Raw genomic sequence first — 22,227 nt, 5'->3', positions numbered from 1 at the left:
CTTCTATAAGTAAGCAGTCTGTGGAAATAACCACTCAGAAGGCTGCCCACCGTGATAATAGTGGCTAAAGTTACACTAAATTAAACTTTCCTTCTCCTCCTCTCATTAAAGTGATGGGAAAAAGTGTCTCTAGTGATTTCAAGATATTTTAATCCTCCTCATTTAAATTTTTCCTGGATACAAGACTCTCAAGATGACGAGTATAAAACGAGGACTTAATGCTTTGATAACCACTTTGTGCTATTCTGTCGCTTACCCTCCTCTGACAGCTTGTTGTCTTTGGTCTCCTGCTCCATCTGTTGACACCAGCCCTCCATGCGGCCCGTTTCCGCCTGCAGCAGCTTCAGGAACCAGTTGCCGTCTCGGAGGCAAGCTGGCGTGCCGGGCTGAACAGCGTCTCCGTGGGAGCTGCAGTTTCCAGTCTCCAGGCTGGGATCTGGCGGCGGCAGCGAGGAGGGGTCTAAAGCAGGATCCAGACTCTCTGGGGGTGAGGTCGATATCCTGGATGAGGCCGAGGTGTGTTTAAGGTGCTGCTGTTCCATGGCTTTGTCCTGTCTGTCAGGTGCAGTGGTATTTGCCGTTTGACTGCTGGTGCAGTTGGATGTGTTGTTTTCTGTGGGCGTGGTATCCTGGGGCTCCTGAGGCTCACACTCCGTATTTTGTCTTGAGGCCATGCTGCTGTCCCGGCTGAGACTGCAGAGACAGACATAATAAACAAAGAAGACAATGAAGTGATGTGTCAAACATGATCCACAGTAACAGTTTGGGGTCAGTGCAATTAACTGATGGGACGTTATGGCAGCTCATGGTGCAGTATCATCTCCTGCAAGAGAGTGCAAAGACTCAGAACACACACAGTATTGACAGCGGCAAGGAGGAAATTAGCAGCAAATCAGGTATACAACATTAGATTTTAGCGGACTGCTGGCTTCAGAGATAATGAGCAGAAGAAAAGGAAGCAGGCTGTCAAACTAGAGTTGTCACGATACTAAAATGAGTAACCACGATACTATACCAGACAAAGTATCGCGGTTCCGGGTATTATCGCGATACTGCGGCCTTTTTTTATTATTATTATTTTTATAAACTGCAATGTATTTGTACAAGTTAGTTTGAAACAATGACGTTTGTTTTTTAAGCAAAATTAGTGTTGCCACTGACGAAGACGCCACGGCAGACTCACTGCTCGGGCCCGGTGCTTCTGCCATGGTGAGTGTGTTGTCTCGTGTCTGGGCGAGACAGAACTTTAGCTTGTTGTTTGTTTTGAAGCGAGTTTCTATCGAAGCGGAGCTGTCTTCGCGGAGTTCGTTCTTGCTGGCAGAAACACACGAACAGCCAATCAGCTAACAGACGGGCGGACCCAGCGTGCGGAAACAGCCTATCATATCCCTGGACGTCACCAGTAACAGGCAAACAGCCAATCATTCAGCAGCTGTGTAGTTCGGTTGCGGTTCCATGTTGGTTTGTTTACAAAGGAGTAGCATGCAGTGAGAAGCCGGGAGGAGAGCAGAGGCGGCCGCTATGTAGTGGAGACTGGAACCGGTAGTATAGTAATCCACGGTAGTACCGTCGTGTAAAATTTCTAGTATAGTAGCGACGGTTATGATTTGGCACCGCGGGGTACCGTGTATACCGTGGGTATCGTGCAACTCTATGTCAAACTAATTTAGATTAAGGGAAATCACAGTGTGCTGGAAAAGTTGAAATGGCGAGTTTCTCACCATGTTCAGCTCACTACAGTCAAAACAAGAGTAAAAAGGACATCAATCAGTGCCCTGGGCTGCTGTGCTGCTGCTAGGCTCACTGTTGAATGACCCTAGCAACACTCTGCTGCACAGAGTGCAGATTCAGAGAGAGGGACACTGAGTGTGTGCATTTATGAAAGGGAAAAGCAGCAAAAGAGCTACAGTGCATGCAGACAGAGTGTCTCTCCTCTAGGGCTGGGCATTAAAATCATTGTCACAATATCAAAAAGGCACCCTGTGAAAGAAACAAAAGTTCAGTTTGTGTTCAGGGTTTATCACTGAGAATGTATCGCATGCATCCTTGGGGTCCTACACACAGGTTTAAATCATGCATCGTTCACATTCATGTTCCTTCACTGCTACGTTTATTGACAGAAATGTAGATCACTTCAACTGCGATCTTGCTGCGCACCATACAATCAAAACACAGCACTGCTTGTCCTTTACACTAAGTAAAGAGCGACATGTGTCTATGAAGCCTTGTTTGTTTTGGCTGTACTTTGATTCGCAACACTGCCTCCAGTCCAGATGCTTATCCATCAATGAAATAAAGCCATTGAGCATCTGTTTCCTCTGGCTGCACAGTTTTTATATTAACATACATTCACTTATAATGCAGAGCCGTTAAGATCAGCACCTGCAGCCAGATATGTACAGAAATGTTTGAGGAATAGAGAATTAAAACATGTCAATGTGAAATCACCATCCAATCTTGATATACTGTCATATAATGATGCCATTATGGGCAATATCCCCATATGTATAACGTACTTTCTGCTAATCGAGTAGATCCTATCTTCAGAGCATCATCATGAAGGATATACTTACGGCCTGCCGTTCTCCACTTGAACTCCAATTGACTGAAACTTGAGGGGTGTAGTCAGGGGTACTGGTTCTTCTCTCAAGACGGGCAGAACACAATCCACCTGAAAAATAAAGAACAGGAAAAAAAAGTCAAATACAACCGTGATGGTGGCTCCAGTCTTCTCCCAGTATGATTCAAGATGACGGACAGTAGTAGACAATTCTTACCTGAATTCCAATAGAGGAGAGTTTCCTCTTGGGTGCAGTCGGAGGCTGCTCTAAGGTGAAAGAAAAGCTCAGGGTGTCATTTTGGGACTGGGTAGACGTAGAAGTGGTAGTAGTGGCGACAGTGGTGGTGGTAGAGGGAGGTGGGAGGTCACGAGGGGCTGGAACAGGCGGTACAGAGCCTGCAGACGGTGCAGGGGGTGCAGCGGGGACAGGGGCTGGTGGAGGTTGGGTCCCCTTAGCCAGACTGCCCGTGCGGATGCTACAGAGGCTGTCTGAGGAGTTGCTGCGTCCTGACTGGCTATTGGCCTCGCTGCCACGGTCCTGCTGGTCAAAGTATGTGTCCTGGGCTGACTCGGTGCTGCTCTGCAACGTCACTGAGATGAGTGGCTTGGATGTGGTGCGGGGCGGGACTGGAGGAGGAGCCTTCCTATTGCTGACTGGTCGGACGAAAGAAAAACAGAAAGCCTACAATGAGAATCCTGCTTTTTATCACTTGAGACTTCAGCAATAATGCAAGTAAAATAAAACTGTGCTCCTAAGATATACGCCAGCTGCTGCCTATCAAGTGCCAAAAACACAAAACCATAAATACGGCCTATCTGAAAAACAAACCTGCACTTTGCCCTTATTGCTGCCTATCGCTGAACTTAAAGCTACCTCTATGTTTCCTGAAAACCTGCTGGTGGTTATGTTCCATTGACGTCAGCTCGTCTCTGGAGGCCTTTACATGCCACACCTTCACAGTCCTTAAGCTCTGCGGACTGTCAGGACAAGTCTGGCTTAAAAAAAGAAATCTCTTTTGCACTGTCCTGTTGGTGTTTCCGTAAAAATCAGGCAAACGACAACACACAACTATCCTGTTGTATTGTTGCATGACATGTTTCACATGACTTGTACTCATTTTCTAAGCCATATATATCAAGTCTCGCACATTGATATCTTGTGATGTGAAAATGTCAGTTTTTAGTTTAGTTATAAAATCTTAACGCACCATGGAGCATCCTTCCCTGAAGAGGGATATTTACCAGAGTCTGGTTTGAAGGTAGTTTCGTCGAGTCGCCAACATTCAGCACGTAGCTGCGAGTATCTAAGCAGCAAACAGAAACTAGTTGCGTTGTTCTGTTTTGTCATCCGTTTCCATCAACATTCTCCATTTCCGTGACCATTTCATTCGTTGTCAGGCACTTTTGAGGCGAGACTCAAGTGCACAGCGTGCCATGCTGTTAACTCGTGTAACTCTGTGTGCAGTGATGCAGCTAAAAACAATGCAGTCATTTTACAGTCAAAATGACATTCGACACTGGGCCTCTGGGCTGATCATTTGAATCACTGACGTTTAGGGAGCGGCCCTAAATGGATGTTATGAATCGATGAGAAAAGTAGACTTGCCGAGGTGAAAAAGGAGCCTGAAACTTCCACAATGCCCATCTGCAGAGCAGACAATCTGCTTCTATATGCTTTAGAACGTAAAAGCACATAAAGTTTTATTTTATTTGTGCTGTCAGCGCTGCTCCTTCTCACTTGTTCACTCAGTGATGAACCTTCAGAGAATTATTATCTTGGCTTTACGGTGCTTTATAATGAGTTTTAGCTCATTGTTAAGTTAGTCAGTCCAGCTACTTTTCTGTTTTGGTTCACTCTTATTACTCTCATAGCGTCATGTTTGGCTATAGCAGGCAAAAAAAAGACACCCATTATACACTACTTGCTCAGCACCTAACATTAGACACATTATGCAGTGAGCAAATTAGTGAACATAGTGAAACATTTTGCCACTAAAGAGCCCAATGTTTTTTCTCAGGAGACCAAAATGGAGCTAAAAGAGGGTGAATATGGCACATACATGCACATCAGGCGGACACAAACATGAATCCAAATGAACAATAATATTGCTTTGCAAATTGTAAATATTGTATTCACAACTCGTTTTTTCTACCCCCATGTAGCCAAAAATATAAGCTGCACATTTCGATGCCAGTGACAGACATCTGAACCTCGGATTCACAAATTCTTAAAGCAAGGCCTTAAAGTGGATTACCAGTGGGTAGAGACAATCTGACTCAGGGATGAGGAACGGGACTGGTGCCTCTTTTTCTTGTCATCAGTCCGACTGCGGTGTTGTGGTGAATGATACAGAGCCAACGACATTACAACAACATGAGAAACCAGGAAAAACCACAGGCTTTCTTCAGGAATCGAGGGAACGCTGAGGCGGTTTTGTGCGGATGCTATTTTAAATATCTGGCTGACTGTCGACGTATGACGAAAGAAAACTTGCAAACCAAATACTAGCAGACGCATACTTTTACCCAATTATAGCATTTGCTGACACACATGATGGATTTTTTAACAATTAGCTTTCCAAGAAAATAATTCTAGGCTCTCCACTTTGGATCAATAATGAAAATGTAGTGTTTATTCTTTCCGGTAGTGGTTTCAATTTAAATAGCCACCTAACACCCTGTAATTGTGAGGGTGCTGCACTTCCGTCATCAGCCAGTGACTCAGAGGACGAGTAAAGCCCTCATTAAATCCCACCATCATACACAAACATGGCTGTGGAATTTGCTCCATGTCGTAGTCGCTCATGCAGCCCCAGCCTGCAGTGACAGACTCATCTCAGAGAACATATCCGACGTACAACGGCGTATTTATTCCCGGAGAACCAAACACTTCTTGTAATGCTCATAGCACAGATGCATGAAATTCCTGAAGATAATGAATGTGTCCTGCTACACCCTGAACGCATGCCTCTGTAACATTTGTTGCATCTATGAGGCTGCACTACGTCTCACACACACACACACACACACACACACACACACACACACCTGTAAAGTTGATTATAAACACCTCTACTTTAATTAGGGGTGGGTAAAAAAATCGATATGGCAATATATTGCGATACTTTGCTGGCCGATAAAATATCGATTTTTTCAACTCCAAACATCGATACTTTGTTAAAAAAATGATTGATTGGTGTTAAGACGCGCTGTGAATACAGTAGGGTTTCTTTGCCTCCAGTCCGGTAGATGGCACCTTAGGGCCACTCTGCTGTGTGGTTCATGCATTTCTGTGCTAGAGGAAGCTGCTTATTTATTATCAAAATGGCTAATAACTTGGTAACACCACCGCAATTTAAAGTGTGGAAGCACTTCGGCTTCCAAATGAAAAAACAAGAGAAAAGGGAGCTTGTCTATGACAACGCAGTCTGTAGGATTTGTTTCGCGCGGGTAAAATATTGTGGAAACACAACTAACTTGCAAGTTTATCTCTTGAGATACCACACTGACGTGTTGAAGCAGCCGCCGCCAAAGCCTCAACCGAGCCAGACGATGCTGCACAACTTTTTGCCCTCCAGCGCATAACAGAGTCAATTGTGCACTTCATCTGTAAGGATTTACGCCCTTATAGCTTCGTTAATAATGCTGTATTAAGGTGGATGCTGCACACTTTTTAGAGCCACGTTACAAAATACCACAACGAGGATACTTTTTATTTATTTTGATTAAAGGAACTTCAGTTCAGATTTCATACTGTGAAAATTTTGTTTACAACACTATTGTGCACTTTATTTCAGTTTTAAGCTCAGTGTTTCAGCTGTAAGAAATGAAACAAATATTGTTAATGTTTCATTCATTGAAATAAAAAAATAGCTGTTATGAATGAAATGGTTTTGACTCAATTTGTCCTCTGATCAATATCATCTGATGTACATAAACTCTTTAATTCGCAATATCGTGATATGTATCGTATCGTGACCCAAGTATCGGGATACGTATCGTATCTTGAGGTTCATGCCAATACCCACCCCTAACTTTAATAGATCTTCTTTTCTAATATCAACAGTTAAAATTTCTCACTCCGCTCTACAATAGCGTGATTTATCAGAAAGAACAACAAAGAGGCTTAAAGCTGTTTATGACCATCCAGTCAGTGCCAGTGAAGTGGGCTAATTACCCTTAGCAAGGAGCACAATCCAGAACAATATGTGGTGTGATGACTGGCTCCATACCCCCTAACCTGGAGGCACAGTGCTAAGAGGTGATTAAGAGATGGATAAGCTGCCCAGACCCTGGACCTCTGGGACAGGGCCCGCTAATAGCCTTCAGCTGGACCCTTTACTTCACTTATTCCGGACGCTGAAGGCAATCACAAGTTTCTTTATCACAGTCAAAGCCTGAACAATAAACGCATGAATGAGCATCAGTCCAAATTAGTGACGTTAATGATGAAACGCTCAATTAATCACAGTAAAGAATGATGCGGAACCAGAAGGTCAGCTGAGCTGTAACGGTGCGACTGACTTAACATATCACAGAAATGGCAGAGGAAAAAGCGTTGAACTGATTCTCTTTATTTAACCAGTTCACTGCAAATATTACCCTTTGTTTTGTAGGGGGGCCAAACTTTTAGCAACAACAAATGACACTCAACAGATCACGTAAATAGCTTCTCTAATATTATTGTCTATTGTCAGGAGATTGAAGCAGCCCTTTTTATTTGTTTGTTTAAGAGCCAGTGTGTAGGATTAAGTGGCATCTCATGGCGAAGTTACAGATCGTAACCGACTGAATACCAATCGCCTTCCAAGTGCGTAGGAGAAACTGCTGTAGCTGTAAAAAAATTTGTGGAAAACACCGTACCTAGAGCCAGCGCTTGGTCTGTCTGTTATGGGCTGTTGTAGAAACATGGACGTGCTCGCTCTCTATACAAACAGCTCGTTCTAATAGATTTTTATTTTCAGGTGTTTATACACTAATGAAGACACTTGAAAATTCGCAATTCCGCTTCTGCCACAAATTAGTAAAGCCCTCTAAAAAAAAAAAAAAAAAAAAAAACATTAGACCGTTAATACAATGAACACAGTCAGTTCAATTTGAATCCCTAGTCAAATTATTGAGGGGAAACATGCCAGCTAAGCTAACGACAAGTCCTACTGCTTTAGATCTATAAATAAGAGACAACTTATCTGGACAGCGGCCGTCTGTGAATCACTTATTTCAGCGGCTTAAATGCTTTCTTTTACTCTGAAATCAATCGAGATTGATAACGATGCTGTTAACGCTGCTATGATCATCAAACGTTAACGAAACTGCATCACTTATGAGAAAACATGCAGTCTGTGACCCGGGATATGCTCTGGCTCCATCGGCAGGTCTGTCTGAGAGCTATCAGATGAACGCTAATGGGCCAGCCACACTGGGCTAAAATTTGAATGTACGTGATTGACTAGTTCAATGCTGCTGCTGCTGGCAGTGTTTTAAAAAAAAAAAAAAAACAGGACTGGGTCGGTTCCGTTATGGTGGATATGACTGTTGAGTGGTCTGGTTTGTTTGGGATTTAAGAAGTCTTGATTACCGCTGAGCTCAGTCTTGAGTGATTCTGTGTGTTAATTAGGCTGCAGAATGAACTTTGTGATGGGAGACATTAGTTTCTGAAGCACCAGTGCTCAGTACACACAAAGGCAAAGTAACCACAAAGCCTTATAAACAGTATCGTAGCTTATTGTGGATGAACCATTGTGAAACTCTGGATACGAGCAAGTATGATGAAAAGAGGTGGTAGCAGAAACTCTGTCCAAGATTAGCAGTCTTATTGTAAGATAGTACGGCAGGCTGACAGCCTGTGAGAGTCATAGACTGAAAGATTAGACCAGGACACATGGCTGGGCATGACTTCTGACAAAACGTTTACGCACACAAGGGGCACCGCTCAGCAAAATAGCAACTCAGCATATTCTAATATGATCAGCAAGGTGGCCTGTGCTCTTTTAACTTCAAAAGTTAACATTTCATTCAATCTTTGTCTTAACCCAAGAGTCGTGTCAGCTAGGGAAAATATATATTTGAATTATGCATGGGAAAACTGCTAAAATTACAAATGTGCATGTACATGGGGGATTTGGCAGCTGCAGTGTGGAGCCGAGATGTCATAAGAGATGACTGTAAGCCTCAGGGAAGCCAGTTGAGGGCTGTAGATCCTTTGCTGCACACCGGGCTTGTATATCTCTTCGTGCTTTACGGTAACGTATTGTGTCACTTCCGGTATCGGTGTTGTTGCCACTTTGCTCTCTGCTCTGCTCACCTGAACAGATTTCCGTATATTTCTCACATCAGCGACTATCTACTTATCTCTGCACTACTCTTTGACTTGTTCTGTCTGTGCATAAACAGGTCTCTGAACTCTAGTAACTACAATCTGATAGTTTCTCCAGTTTCTGTTAGCCACACTAACTAGCCTAGTTTTAGCAATGGCGTCTCTCTCCTCTCCTCCTCTCTCCTCTCCTGCTCTCTCCTGTCCTGTGTGCCACATGTTCAGTTACTCCTCGTCCTCCTTTAGTGATAACGGTACTTGTAATAAATGTAGTTTATTTGTAGCTTTGGAGACGAGGGTCAGTGAGTTAGAGGCACGGTACCGCACCACCGAACAGTCAGTAGCTCAGATAGTTAGAGCCACAGGTAGCTTCAGCTAGCCGTCCCCCGGTAGTTCCCGAGCAGCTCTCATATCTAGAAATATGGCCAAGTTTATTAGCTGACCAAAATCATGTCGACAACCCAGAGTTGAGACCAGGAAGCAGAGCTGCAGTCTTACACGCTTCTCTGCGCCTCCATTAGAGCAGTTGCCCACCCAGTCCTTTAGTATAGAGACTGTGTCTGTCACCTGTCCACCTACATTATTTAAAGATAAAACAATCAGAAGAGGAGTTCATCATAAAAACTTAATAAAAATTAAATCAACATCTCCAACAGTCCAAAATAAGAGAATTAAATGTGGACTATTGAATATCAGGTCTTTGTCATCTAAAGCTGTCTTAGTCAATGAATTAATATCTGACTATGATATTGATTTGTTTTGCCTCACTGAAACCTGGCTGCAGGAGGATGAATATGTTAGCTTAAATGAATCCACTCCTCCGAGTCATTATAATACTCATGTTCCTCGAAGTACTGGTCGAGGTGGTGGAGTTGGAGCCATATTTGACTCAAGTCTATTAATAAATCCCAAACCTAAACTAAATTATAATTCATTTGAAAGTCTTGTTCTTAGCCTCACTCATCCAACCTGGAAAACTTTGCAGCCAATTTTATTTGTTACAGTATATCGAGCTCCAGGTCCTTATTCTGAATTTTTATCTGAATTTGCATCAGGCTTGATCCTTAAAACAGATAAAGTAATTATTGTAGGTGATTTTAACATTCATGTGGACAACCACAATGATAGTCTTAGTACGTGTTTATCTCTCTATTAGACCAATGGCTTTTGTCAAAGTGTAAATAAACCGACTCATTGTCTGAACCAACTCTTGACTGTTCTTTTCATATGCATTGAAATTGATAATAAATAGTCTTCCCACAGAATCCTCTTCTGTCTGACCATTTTTTAATAACCTTTGAGTTCATACTACCGACTATAAGCCTTGTGTAGAAGCTTACACAGCAATGTTAATCTGATAGTGCTGTAGCCAAATTTAAGGAAGTGATCCTCACATTGAATCAAATGCCATGTCTAACTGTAACAGAGGACTTGTCTACTTCCTTTAGCCACCCACAAATAGACCATTTGTTGATAGTATTACAGGCTCATACGGACAACCTAGACCTATTGCACCTCTGAAAAAAGAAGATAATTAAACAAAGAAGGCTAGCACACATGGTATAGCCAGCAGAATCGTAATTAAAGCAAGAGGCACGTAAATCTGAAAGCAAATGGCGTGCCACTAAACTAGAAGAATCGAACTAGTCTGGCGAGATAATCTCAAAACATACAGGAAGGTCCTCCGTAATGCCAGAGCAGCCTATTACTCTTCTTTAATTGAGGAGAATAAGAACAACCACAGGTTCTCTTCAGCACTTTAGCCAGGCTAACAGAGAATCACAGCTCTACTGAACCACTATTCCTTTAGGTCTAAGTAGCAATGACTTCATGAGCTTCTTTAATGAAAGATTATAACTATTAGAGTCAAAATCCATCACCTCTTGCCCTCAACAGGCACTGATCTGCATTCTGATACAGCAAGTTTGAAACACGCTGTAAAACCTGTTATGTATTTAGACTGTTTTTTCCCCCATCGACCTTCATCAAATAACTTAACTAATCATTTCTGCAGCTAAGCGTCATCCTGCTCTTAGACTCCATCCCAACCAGGTTGCTCAAGGATGTTTTACCTGTAGTTAGTAATTCGTTATTGGATATGATTATCTGTCTTTATTATCAGGATAGGTACCACAGTCCTTTAAGGTAGCTGTAATTAAACCTCTTCTTAAAAAGCCCACTCTAACCCAGAGTTCTTAGCCAACCTACAGACCGATATCAAAACCTTCCCCTTTGTCTAAGATACTTGAGAAAGCTGTAGCGTAATCAGCTGTGTGACTTTCTCCATAAAAAAGTCTATTTGAGGATTTCCAGTCAGGATTTAGAGTGCATCATAGCACAGAGACCGCATTAGTCAAAGTTACAAATGACCTCCTAATCTTAGTGCTGCATTTGACACCATTGACCATCAAATTCTTTTACAGAGACTGGAACACGAATTGGCATCAAAGGAACCGCCCGAAGCTGGTTTAAATCGTACTTTTTAGATCGATCTCAGTTTGTTCACGTCAATGATGAATCCTCCATGCAGACCAAAGTTTGTCATGGAGTCCCACAAGGTTCTGTACTTGGACCACTTATATTCAGTTTTTATATATGCTTCCTTTAGGGACATTATTATTAGGATCACTCTATCAATTTTCATTGTTATGTTGACGACACCCAATTAGATTTATCGATCAAGCCGGATGCAACCAATCAGTTAACTAAACTCCAAGCATGCCTTAAGGATATAAAAAGTTGGATGACCTACAATTTTTTTATGTTAAATTCAGACCAAAACTGAAGTTCCTTGTAATTGGACCCAAACAACCTCAGAAACTCTCTCTCTAGAGACTTAGTTTACTTATAGATGGGATCACCCTGGCCTCCAGCTCCACTGTAAGAATCTTAGAGTTGTTTTGATCAGGATTTGCCTTTAACGTCCACCTAAAACAAATTTCGAGGACTGCATTCTTACGTAACATCGCTAAAATCAGACGCATTGTCTCTCAGGCGGATGCAGAAAACTAGTCCACGCATTTGTTAGTTCAAGGCTGGGACTATTGTACTGTATTGGACTCTTTTGTTATCAGGCTGCTCTAATAAGTCTCTTAGGACTTTGCAGTTAATTCAGAATGTTGGCTGCACGTGTTCTGACAGGAACCAAGATCAGAAATCACATCCTCCCATTTTGGCTTCCTTGCATGGCTACCATTTAAATCTAGAATAGAATTTAAAATTCTTCTCCTTACTTACAAAGCTCTCATGGTCAGGCACCACTTATCTAAAAGAGCTCATAATACCTTATTACCCTCTAGAACACTGCGCTCTCAGGACGCTGGGTTCCTTTGGTTCCTATAGTCTCCAAAAGTAGATTGGGAGCCAGAGCTTTCAGCTACCAGCTCCTCTTCTGTGGAACAAACTACCTTTCTGGTTCGGGAGGCCAGACACGGTCAACACTCTTAAGAATAGACTTAAGACTTTCCTTTTTTGATAAAGCCTATATTGGGCTGGCTCATCATCCCTTATTATGCTCATAGGATTACACTGCGGGGGACCCCACCGAGGGTTAATGCGGTATTGGTTGAAGATGCACACATCTCCCTTACCGAAATTCTCTCTCTCTCATTCACAATATCAATATTATATATATTAGTATATATATATATAATATATGATAAACCATCCATGGACATGTCTCATTAATGCTGTTACTAACCAACTTCCCCACTTCCCGGAGTTTCTGGGCTCTGTCGTCCAGCAGGTTCGGGGATCGTGGGCTGCTGCTGTGATCCTGCACGACACCCACTACATATATTATTACTGTCATTATTACTACCATATCTATTACTGTAATCATTTTTATCATTCATTATAATTCATTGTCATTTTATCAGTCATTGTACAATATGTTTGTGTTGATTTGTTTGTACACGTGACATCCATTGCACGTCTGTCCGTCCTGGGAGAGGGATCCCTCCTCTGTGGCTCTTCCTGAGGTTTCTTCCACATTTTTCCCTGTAAAAGGGTTTTTGTGGGCAAGTTTTTCCTCACTCGAACCGAGGGTCTAAGGACAGAGGGTGTCACTCCCTGTACAGATTGTAAAGCCCTCTGAGGCAAATGTACTTTGTGACTTTGGGCTATACAAATAAATTTGATTTGATTTGATTTGATATATCAGATTTTCGTGCAAATTTGAGTCATTGTGTAAATTAAAATGACAAGCTCTTGCTGTTTGGTTCTCAGTCAGCTGATGCTGCTTATTATGCGATTTATATTCATTTTGCTGACACACAGTTTCAAGAATCAGACAACTGAATCCACAACAGCTTTTTGAAACAAGCCCAAAGATCTGCACGGAAAGGCAGCAAATTATTGGAATGTGCTATCTGAGACAGACAGAGAGACAGACCATTTAGTAGACAATGCTGACACACTGATAGGGAAAAGTATACCACTTCCAGAACACAGAGAGCAAGAGGACGACACCACAACCAAAAAAAAAAAAAAAAGGTACAGCTACAATTTCATCAACAGTAAACCAATTTGTTTCTGTTTACCTACTTTTGCAGCTAGTATTTCAAATGTACAAGTAAGATAAAACTGCCACAAATAGAAGTACAGCTAGCCTCCAGAACAAGCATTTAAAGTGGAACAAAAGGCAAATAATTGAGTCCTCTTATAGACTCCCTGGCACTCAGTTTGCTCATCCGTATCAGCTGTAGAGTCTGATATCCTTAAGACTTCCTGTGGCTCTCAGTCTGACCTGCTGAACTGGGACAACAGTCTGGGTTATAGCCTAATCAGCTGATGAACATTAGACACGTGGCAAGTGTCTCTCAGGTCAAACCTTTCAGGATGTCAAACTTGACAGCTCTTTTTAAATGGAACAGAGATGCACCTGAGCAACTTTTAGCTCATTTTGACACTACACTGCTCAACACTCCAGATTTGCAAAAGTGTTTTCAGTGAAAAGTCTGAATTTGGCTTCTGCATAAGGCTTATATGTACCATGTAATGCTTAAAACCAGAATCCTGTCCATTTTGTTAATATCAGATCATGTTTGAGGCAACTAAATTGAAAAAATAGACTTCAAAGTACATATAAAACTTTTTTTTTTTTATTTATCTTAGGATCATTTTCTCCGTTAGTTCTTTGGTCCATGCAGCGATAAACCAATTTCACCATTAACTGCGGTTGAAAACATCATGGTTTCATCTACCCGTATTCTGTTACAATCAACAAAGTGGTAGTCGGTTAAGACTTGACCTTTCAGTGCAATGGCAACAAAGCAACAACAAAGTCCAATCAAGCCTTGAAGGGCTCAATGCCTGCAGAAAAAGACGCTCTCGATTTTCTTCTTTTCATTTTCACTAAAACACTAAGTGTTGTGAAATAAATGGATGGATTGTAATTGAAAGTCAAAGTGGTGATTTTTTTCCTTGCACTATAATCATAGGATCTTTCATCCCATCACAAATTCTCAGCTACCAAGATGAGAGTATCAGATTTTGTTCAGTCCAGCAAACATTTGAGTACACAGGGTGCTGGTTAGCTCAGTAGGCAGAGCCCCAAAGGATCAGTCCTTGCCACAGCAGCCCAGGGTTCGAATCAGACTTGTGGCCATTTGCTGCTTGTTAACCCCCCCACCCCCCCACCCCACACTTTCCTGTCACTCTTCAGCTGCTACTATGCAATAAAGGTCCTAAAACCCCAAAAACATATTTTAAAAAGACTGAACACATTAAATATACCGTCACACGGGACAAAGAAAAACAGCAAATTCTCACAACTGAGAAGCTGGAACAAGAATATAGAATAACTACTTTTTAAGTTATTTCACACATTTTCTTAGACACTATAATATTAAAGTATCTTTCTCTAATACACAAAGATTGTAAATATGTAATGGTCACAGGTTCAAAAATAAATTCTGTCTTTGTCAATTCTCAGTGGTATCACTGCAGGAAATGGATGGGCCTCAACTGAACTGTATAAACATGTTAACTAAGAGCTCGACACACATCACTGGGAAGCCCGTCTGCTATTGACCTTAAAGTGAAACTGTAGGCGGGCAGCTTTGCCCCATTCGGTCAAGAGATTACCTCATGAATGAGTATGAGTGAGAGGAAGAGTGTGTAATACAGTGCAGGATGACTCACAGTCTATCTATCCACGGTAATCCACAGACACACCATGTCTTGTGTAATACGGTGCTGAATTCAATGAACACACGCCTTGTCGCTGACAATGAAGTTTTAAAGCCAGCGTCTCTGGTGATAGCCAGCAAGCCTGCGGGGTATTTTGTTTGAAGAATTTCAAACTTTTCTAAACATTACATAAAATAAAATAAAGCAACACAAACAATAGTGTCTGCGAGCATAGAAAAAAAAGGGACATTTGTACAGTTATTGTGAGTGTTACCCTCTGATGTTATATTCTTTTTGTGTGCACATCCGTCTCTTGTCAAAGCGGCCCCTTTAAAAAGCCCTGCAAAGTGTCCTCACTGCTGAATTGCAAAGCACAGGGCAGGAAGCTGATAAATTATTGACTATGTCCTCCGGTCTTAACACATGGTAGCTGTATAAAAATGGCACATAACCACTAAAAAAAACAGTGCAGTTGTGGTAAAAACTAAACTGGGTGTACTCATGTCAAAGTCACAGATGGGAGCCTACTTAACATTAAACTTCATAATTCACCTTGACTTTACAATCGGCAGTAGCAATAAATGTCTTCAAATGTCTGTAGGTAGGCTGATAAGTTAAGCTAAACGTGATTCATAGCTCCTCCCTCTCTGAGCTCATTCCCGTCACATGCTGAGTCTGGGTTAGGAGGGAGAGAAGACATTTAACGTTACTTTACTTCACCTGACAGGTCATGTTAATAAAAATAAAAAAACACCGGTAAAACACCTGATCATGTTGTAGTCTCCTTGTTCATGTCTCATTGCATTTTTTTTCTATTTTATTTCATTTATACCTTGGAGTTATTATTTATATCACTTACATTTGTAATATTATTTATATTATGGTCACTACTCTTGCAATAATAATATTATTTGTATCATGGTCACTTTCTTTGCAATATTTCTTACACTTTACATCACAATACTCTTTTTATATATTATGCCACTTTTATCCTCAGTACTTGTCTGTTTTGAAGGTTGATTATTGTGTAGGTTATAGATATTTCTGTTTTTGCCTTTTATACTTTTTTCTAATTCTGTAGTGTATACTACACTTTCCTCTGCTGCTGTAACAAGTAAATTTCCCCGTGGTGGGATAAATAAAGTAAATCTAATCTAATCTAATGAAAGAGCCCAACCTGAATCAACGTGACTTCACATCATTATTCCCGTTTTAATGAATGATCTGTGTCAGTGAGTTACGCCTTAAACACACACACTAAGACTATCTGTCAAAAGCGAGATGAGGCTAATATCACTCACTGCTTTTTGAAGACAACGTTAGCGGTTGGTTATAACAGCTGTGGGAGTTTTTTTATTGGTTAGCCGAACCAGCCGGTTTCCGAGCTTTACGCCTTTGGCTGCTACTGTTAGCTTGTGCTACTTAGCCAGTGAACGGCTCGTTACGGTGTGATATCACACGGGGGCATTTAACGTCCGGTAACGTTAGCCGAAAGGCGTCGGTATAGTAAACGATATCCGACAGAAGAGACGCCGCAACCTTTAGGTTAAACACCAGTCTAACGACACCCACGATAGTGTCTACCAGCCTGCTCGCTAACAACTAGTATTAGGGTTTCATCCCCTTTCTTCATCCACGTTAGCTAGCTAACCCTACCACACCGTTAACGTTAGCTCACGTTAGCCTGCCGTTGGTAGCCAACCGACAACAATTCTGACCGTTAACGCCTTAAGTCGTTGAGAAAAGGCGGCAAACCCTTACTGTGTGCTGGAAAATCCTTATTTTCTGGTCATTCATGAAAGGCAGGACAAGATGCAGACGGACTACGGTGTCCTGCCGTAAGACACACACACACAGCGACGCTGTGAAGAAAAGATTTGTAGTGCACGCCCTTGACGACGACGATTGGAGTCCACGTTTTCTCCCGTAACCGCTTTGAGCCGACGATTGGTCGGTTCTGCTCATCGAGCTAATCGAACACGAACGTGATTGGCCGAAGTCTCCGCGTTACGTTGTTTGGGGAATATCTTCTCGATAGGTGCGTTTCATTTGTCCCCTGACACCGCGGGAAACAGACTGAAGTCTTGACCTAAAGCTCATACATATTCGATCCGTTGTGACTGCCAGTCACCTAAACAATGGAGCTGTACATTAGTTAGATATTTCCATCCTCTTCCCCCTTCTGTTTTTTTGTAAAGGCAAAGTATCACAATGAAACAGTCTCTGGAAATCAAGAAAAAACCCTCCTGCTTCAGGCAAAATCAGACTGTATTTGCAGTTAAATATTATAGCCATCATCAGAAAAAAATAAAATTATTTTTCTATGTGACTCATTTAACGTATACACCTCTGAATTAAAAACACACAGGACCATTTAGAGGTACATTGAAGCCAATTGTCTATCACATAAGGCAGCTTATATGGCACTGTATCAAGTTTTCTCCATGAGAACATTGCATCACTGCATTTTCTCCAGTGGAAGAGTACCTTAGAAAGCACTGCATTATCTTTTCTCAACTGGAAAGGGGCCCATTAGTGCACGCCACTGCATTATGTTTTCTCCAATGGAAGGACACCCATAGTGCACGCTCTAGAAAAAGGGTATCCGAAAAAGCACTGCATCAAGTTTTTTCCAGTGGGAGGGCCACCTAGAAAGCATTTTATCATACTTTCTCCAATGGAAGGGCCACAGAAAGCATTTTATCATACTTTCTCCAATGGAAGGGCCACAGAAAGCATTTTATCATACTTTCTTCAATGGAAGGCAATCTAGAAAGTATTTGATCATATTTTCTCCAATGGAAGGGCAACCTAGAAAGTACTTAATCATCTTTTCTCATGGGAAGGGTACCCATTAGTTTACACTTTTGCAGCATTTTCTTCCACCAGTGCCTATTATTAACATACAGGTACATCTTCCAAACAGTTCATGTTATCAATGATTTTAAACACAAACTTTCACAAGGAACCAATAACCAAGCAATTAGGTTGAGCTGAAAATAACTTTTTGTAACAATAAATTATGGTAACAGCAAATGTGCATTGTGAGAGACATGCGTCCAATGTAAATATAGGGTTTTAATATATGAAATTTTAATGCATTTAGACAAATGAAGCAATAATACATAACACTGGTATAACTGGTATAGAATTGCAATTTATCATATAGGTAAGAATACTTGTGTCCATAGGATTGGGTTGTACTGTATAAACATTTTTGGTCACCCTTAATATGTTCATAACTATAAGCTTATGATGATAAAAATAATGAATTTATGTGCACCAAAAGATTTCACATCAGGTGTATTTGAGCTCTTAGCACTGTTACTTTTTTATTTGCGTGTCGTGCAAAACACCTGACCCATCCCACATGAAATTACAAGACAGCTATTTTTCAAATATTTTGCATTGCTTTGATTTTTTTTTTTTTTTAATTTACAAAATGTAACTTAATCCTGCCATATTCTTTTTTTTTCATGTACCTTGTCTTCTTCAGTGATAAGAGACACAAATACACCCGGAAAAAAAGAGCAGAAGAAGAATATCTAACATATTTTTGTTTGTCATAAAAAAAATGAATCTTAATCTACCTCATACATCCAGAGTAACTATGTCCAAAATATTTGCACTTCACTTCAACACAAAAACAATCAATTCATCTCTCAAGATATCTTGAGGTAGCTACAACCTGCTTTGTATGATCACTGGACTGTAGTCTCTCACATTTCTTTTTGAAACCCACAACAATAAAAAATATGATTCATTTTCATTTCTTAGCATTTGTGTGACATCATTGTTTTACACTAAAACAACATTTAATGTAATCTACAACAGAGAATTGCTTAATGGAAACATTATTACAGACTGAGCCTTAAAAACCAAACGATTAACATTAGAAAAGGACAGATGGTTTCAAATTCTATTGAACTATCAAAGGTTGAAACATCAAAGTTTGTCATAAATCAAATAACTTATACTAAAAAACAATGCAGTCTGCTGAATAGAGTCAAACGTTTAAATTCTACTGTCACAATAGCTATGATTACATGGAAATGTCTTGAATTTCTATTTCATGCATCACTTCAGAGGAGCGCTGTTGTTGCAGCACTGTATAATGTACAATATTTTTATCAAGAACCTGGATTAATAAAGCAAAAAGTCCTCATTCGGACTGAGATGTAACAATTCTTTTAATATCAATATTGTGCAAAACTATTTTGCTGTTTTCTACATCTCATGTGTTTGCATATTCTGTATTCCAGAGCTTTCTTTCTGTTAATAAGCGTATTTTATAAGAACATTTGTGGTTTGTATATTTGTTGGATTTCAGTGAATCGTCTTACTTAATTTAAGAGACTTTAAAAGTTATTTTTTGTATTCTGAAGTATAGTAAATAGATATGTGGATAGTATCTAATGGCAAGTATTTCCTTCCTTTCAGCTGATAATCTTTTAAAATCAAAGACTTCAGCAGCTTCGCCCACCTCCTGTCCTCACTGGTACTCACTGGTGCTGGAGTTGTAGCTGTAGCCTGTAGTGGTGGGTGGTGGTGAGTCTGAGTCCACAGAGGCCGTATCTTCATCCTGGGAGCAGCCTGCCTGGATGGCCCGCAGGTAGCTGTGGCTGCGCGACCGGAAGCACGTAGGTGCAGGCAGATCCAGAGCCTCCACTGCCTGCGATTCCCCCTCACAGTACGGTACTGAATGCCCAAAGCCCTGCCCGCATACCTGAAAGAACGTGTGCAGACTCACACGCTGAGGGCAGACGGCAGACTGTGAAACATGCACTTACTAGGTCTATACCCAGTGCTGCCAGATAAATGTAGTGAGGAATGAAGTATAACATTTCCCTTTGAACGGTAGTGGAAGTATAAAGTAGCACAAAATGGAAACACTCAAGCCAATAAGCAAATGGTGTAAGGGCTTTTTGCTTAAGGAATTCAACATTAATACAAGGACAGAGACAGTACAGTCAGCATAAAAATATGTTTGCATCATTGTATGAGTTACCCTTTTTTCTCTGCTGCATGGATTTGTGTTGTCTTTGTATGATGGGAATAAGCAGTGACACCCTACACCATCTGAAATGTTTGATCATGCAACATAAAAAGAAGTGAAAACAACCAGCAGTAGTATTTTTATGTTTGGCATTTTAGTAGCAAATACGAACATGTCGTGGGTTGTACTTAAACATGAATAATAATAATTCCTCATTCGGAGTGACTTTGCTCTCATCATGAAAGAAACTGAATCGTGCCATTGCTTCTTTGTGAAAGGATGTTTGCATTAGTCTAATGTGTGATTCTGCATCCCAGTCCAGTCCTGCTGACGAAGATACAACAAGTCTCCCTTCGGTTTAGACTGAGGCATATGTCCCATTTTGACATTCTGCTAACACACTCAAGCAATCTCTTCTATTCCCAGTTAGCTTACTCTTATAGGATCTCAGCAGTGTCAGCAGACATTATGTACACTTAAATATTCTCTTATGGTAGCTTCAAACTCGGTGAGTTGGGTGTCTTTTTTCATTGTCTGATGATTTTACGCTGATCACATTCACTTCTTTTCAGATCCAAAATGATCTATGAAGTATATTATATCCAGAAAAGATACATTAAATGCTGCTTTCATGGAAACATTGGTTGGTTATGACTCTAATGTACAATCTAAAACAGACACATGAGGGAAGGGACTTTGCCAACCAACTAATAATAATGCAACAAGCCACAGTTATATCAACACACGTTGTTTAGATAACAAACATACCTGAGTGCCCGAGCCTCTGCCCAGTGTGCCCAAGCACTGGCTGAAATCATTGTTCCTGTGGCGTGGAGGGGCCTCCAATGGGCTCACCAGGCAGTCTAAGTTATCGAGGCTCCGATTGGTCGACAGCTCTTTCAGTGACGGCAGGGAGCTGTGGAAGTGAATGTAATAATCAGCCTCTCGGAAGTCAGAGACCGGAATACGTGAGAGCTGTGTTCAATTGATGATATCCAGGAGAAACTTTAGTGTGATTACACTCCAAAAAGTTCCCCTGGTTGTTTTAAAATGAAATATAACTGAGATTTGTGAATGTGTGCTAGGGCTTAAAATAGCAGCACAGAGGAAACAATGATTTTTATCAGTAAAAGTTTTTTTTTTTCCGTTTTTGGAAATGAACCCTGAATGAAAGTTTTTTGTGCATTCATGTAAAAATTGCTTTTATCTATTTTTGCAGCTTAACTTATAAACTGGCCTGATTATGATATTTTCAAGAAGTTTCCTCTGTTCTAGATTGCCCTTTTGGCACCTGGATGTTAGTGAAAATGTGTGTACACTAAGTGGCAGGGTGTGGTGAAGTGATTTTCATGGAGGATTTGCATGTTATGAAATACAAGCTTGAGGAAGCAGGAAAGAGTAAAGTAGTAACACACCATTCAGGATACCTGCAAGGTAAGAGATGGAGGCAGAGAGGAAAAGTACTGGGAGTGTTAGGCAAAAATAGGTGGTAGATAGTGGTGGTATAGGGCACGTGAGGGTGGGTGGAGGGCCACACTGCCTGCCTAAGGACGACACTGACCTCAGATGCTGCATAGAGCATGCACTCTGTAGGGGCGACCACAGATAATCCTCCCGCATGAGAGCGTAGCAACGAGGCCTGTCCGTGTGGATGTAGGGGTGAAACACATGGCAAAATTTCATCTCCTACTGCCTTTTAACCAAATAAAGATGATACTGTATGTCATTTCTTGTCCCCTCTCATTAATCTACACCTCTACCTCCATGGATAGTTTCTATGAGGTTGTTGTGCTGCTGCACATCCAGACAATTATTTGTGACAAGATACTGCCACCTGGTGACTACCTTTAGGGACATTCAGTGACTATTTTATTTAATTGAATGTAAAGTAAAAGAGCACAAACATAACTATGACAAAAAAATGAGCATGATACTCATAATTCCAGTAGGACGAATGGGATTCTCTAAGATGTGAGACTCACTTGCGTGGAGGTGGAGGTGGCTGCTGCTCACTCAGAGAGTGCTGTGTGGCCTTCAGGTAACTGTGACGACGGGCAGCAGATTTGGGGGAAGGTTTGGGGCTCCCCTCTGAGTCCTCACTGTCTTCTAAGTCTCCCATAGCTTTCACATAGCTGCCACTGCGCATCCTTCGACAGGGGATTTCAGTTCCACCGGCCCGAGCACGACCCATAGTTCCTGCCCAGTCCCCCAGTGGGACCTGGATTA

General features: G+C 41.2%; 1 protein-coding gene across 3 annotated transcripts in view; it reads right to left on the bottom strand.

Moving 5' to 3' along the window:
- dlgap4a (discs, large (Drosophila) homolog-associated protein 4a) overlaps window positions 1-22,227 on the bottom strand; it is a 98,796-nt gene that overhangs the window by 4,728 nt on the left and 71,841 nt on the right. For 2 of the 3 annotated variants that reach the window (XM_027277258.1, XM_027277259.1), the window contains exons 3-8: window positions 21,984-22,219; window positions 20,770-20,917; window positions 19,512-19,758; window positions 2,778-3,214; window positions 2,574-2,671; window positions 257-693 (exon numbers count right to left, since the gene is read on the bottom strand). In XM_027277258.1, the coding sequence (XP_027133059.1) occupies window positions 257-693; window positions 2,574-2,671; window positions 2,778-3,214; window positions 19,512-19,758; window positions 20,770-20,917; window positions 21,984-22,219 (1,603 nt within the window). The remainder of the gene's footprint in view (window positions 1-256; window positions 694-2,573; window positions 2,672-2,777; window positions 3,215-19,511; window positions 19,759-20,769; window positions 20,918-21,983; window positions 22,220-22,227) is intronic. The other variant, XM_027277260.1, reaches the window with a different exon arrangement.

This window comes from Larimichthys crocea, unplaced genomic scaffold (assembly GCF_000972845.2).
Source record: "Larimichthys crocea isolate SSNF unplaced genomic scaffold, L_crocea_2.0 scaffold97, whole genome shotgun sequence".
Classification (NCBI taxonomy): Eukaryota; Metazoa; Chordata; class Actinopteri; family Sciaenidae; genus Larimichthys; species Larimichthys crocea.
The sequence above is the reverse complement of the archived record's forward strand: the minus strand, read 5'-3'. Positions and strand labels throughout refer to the sequence as shown.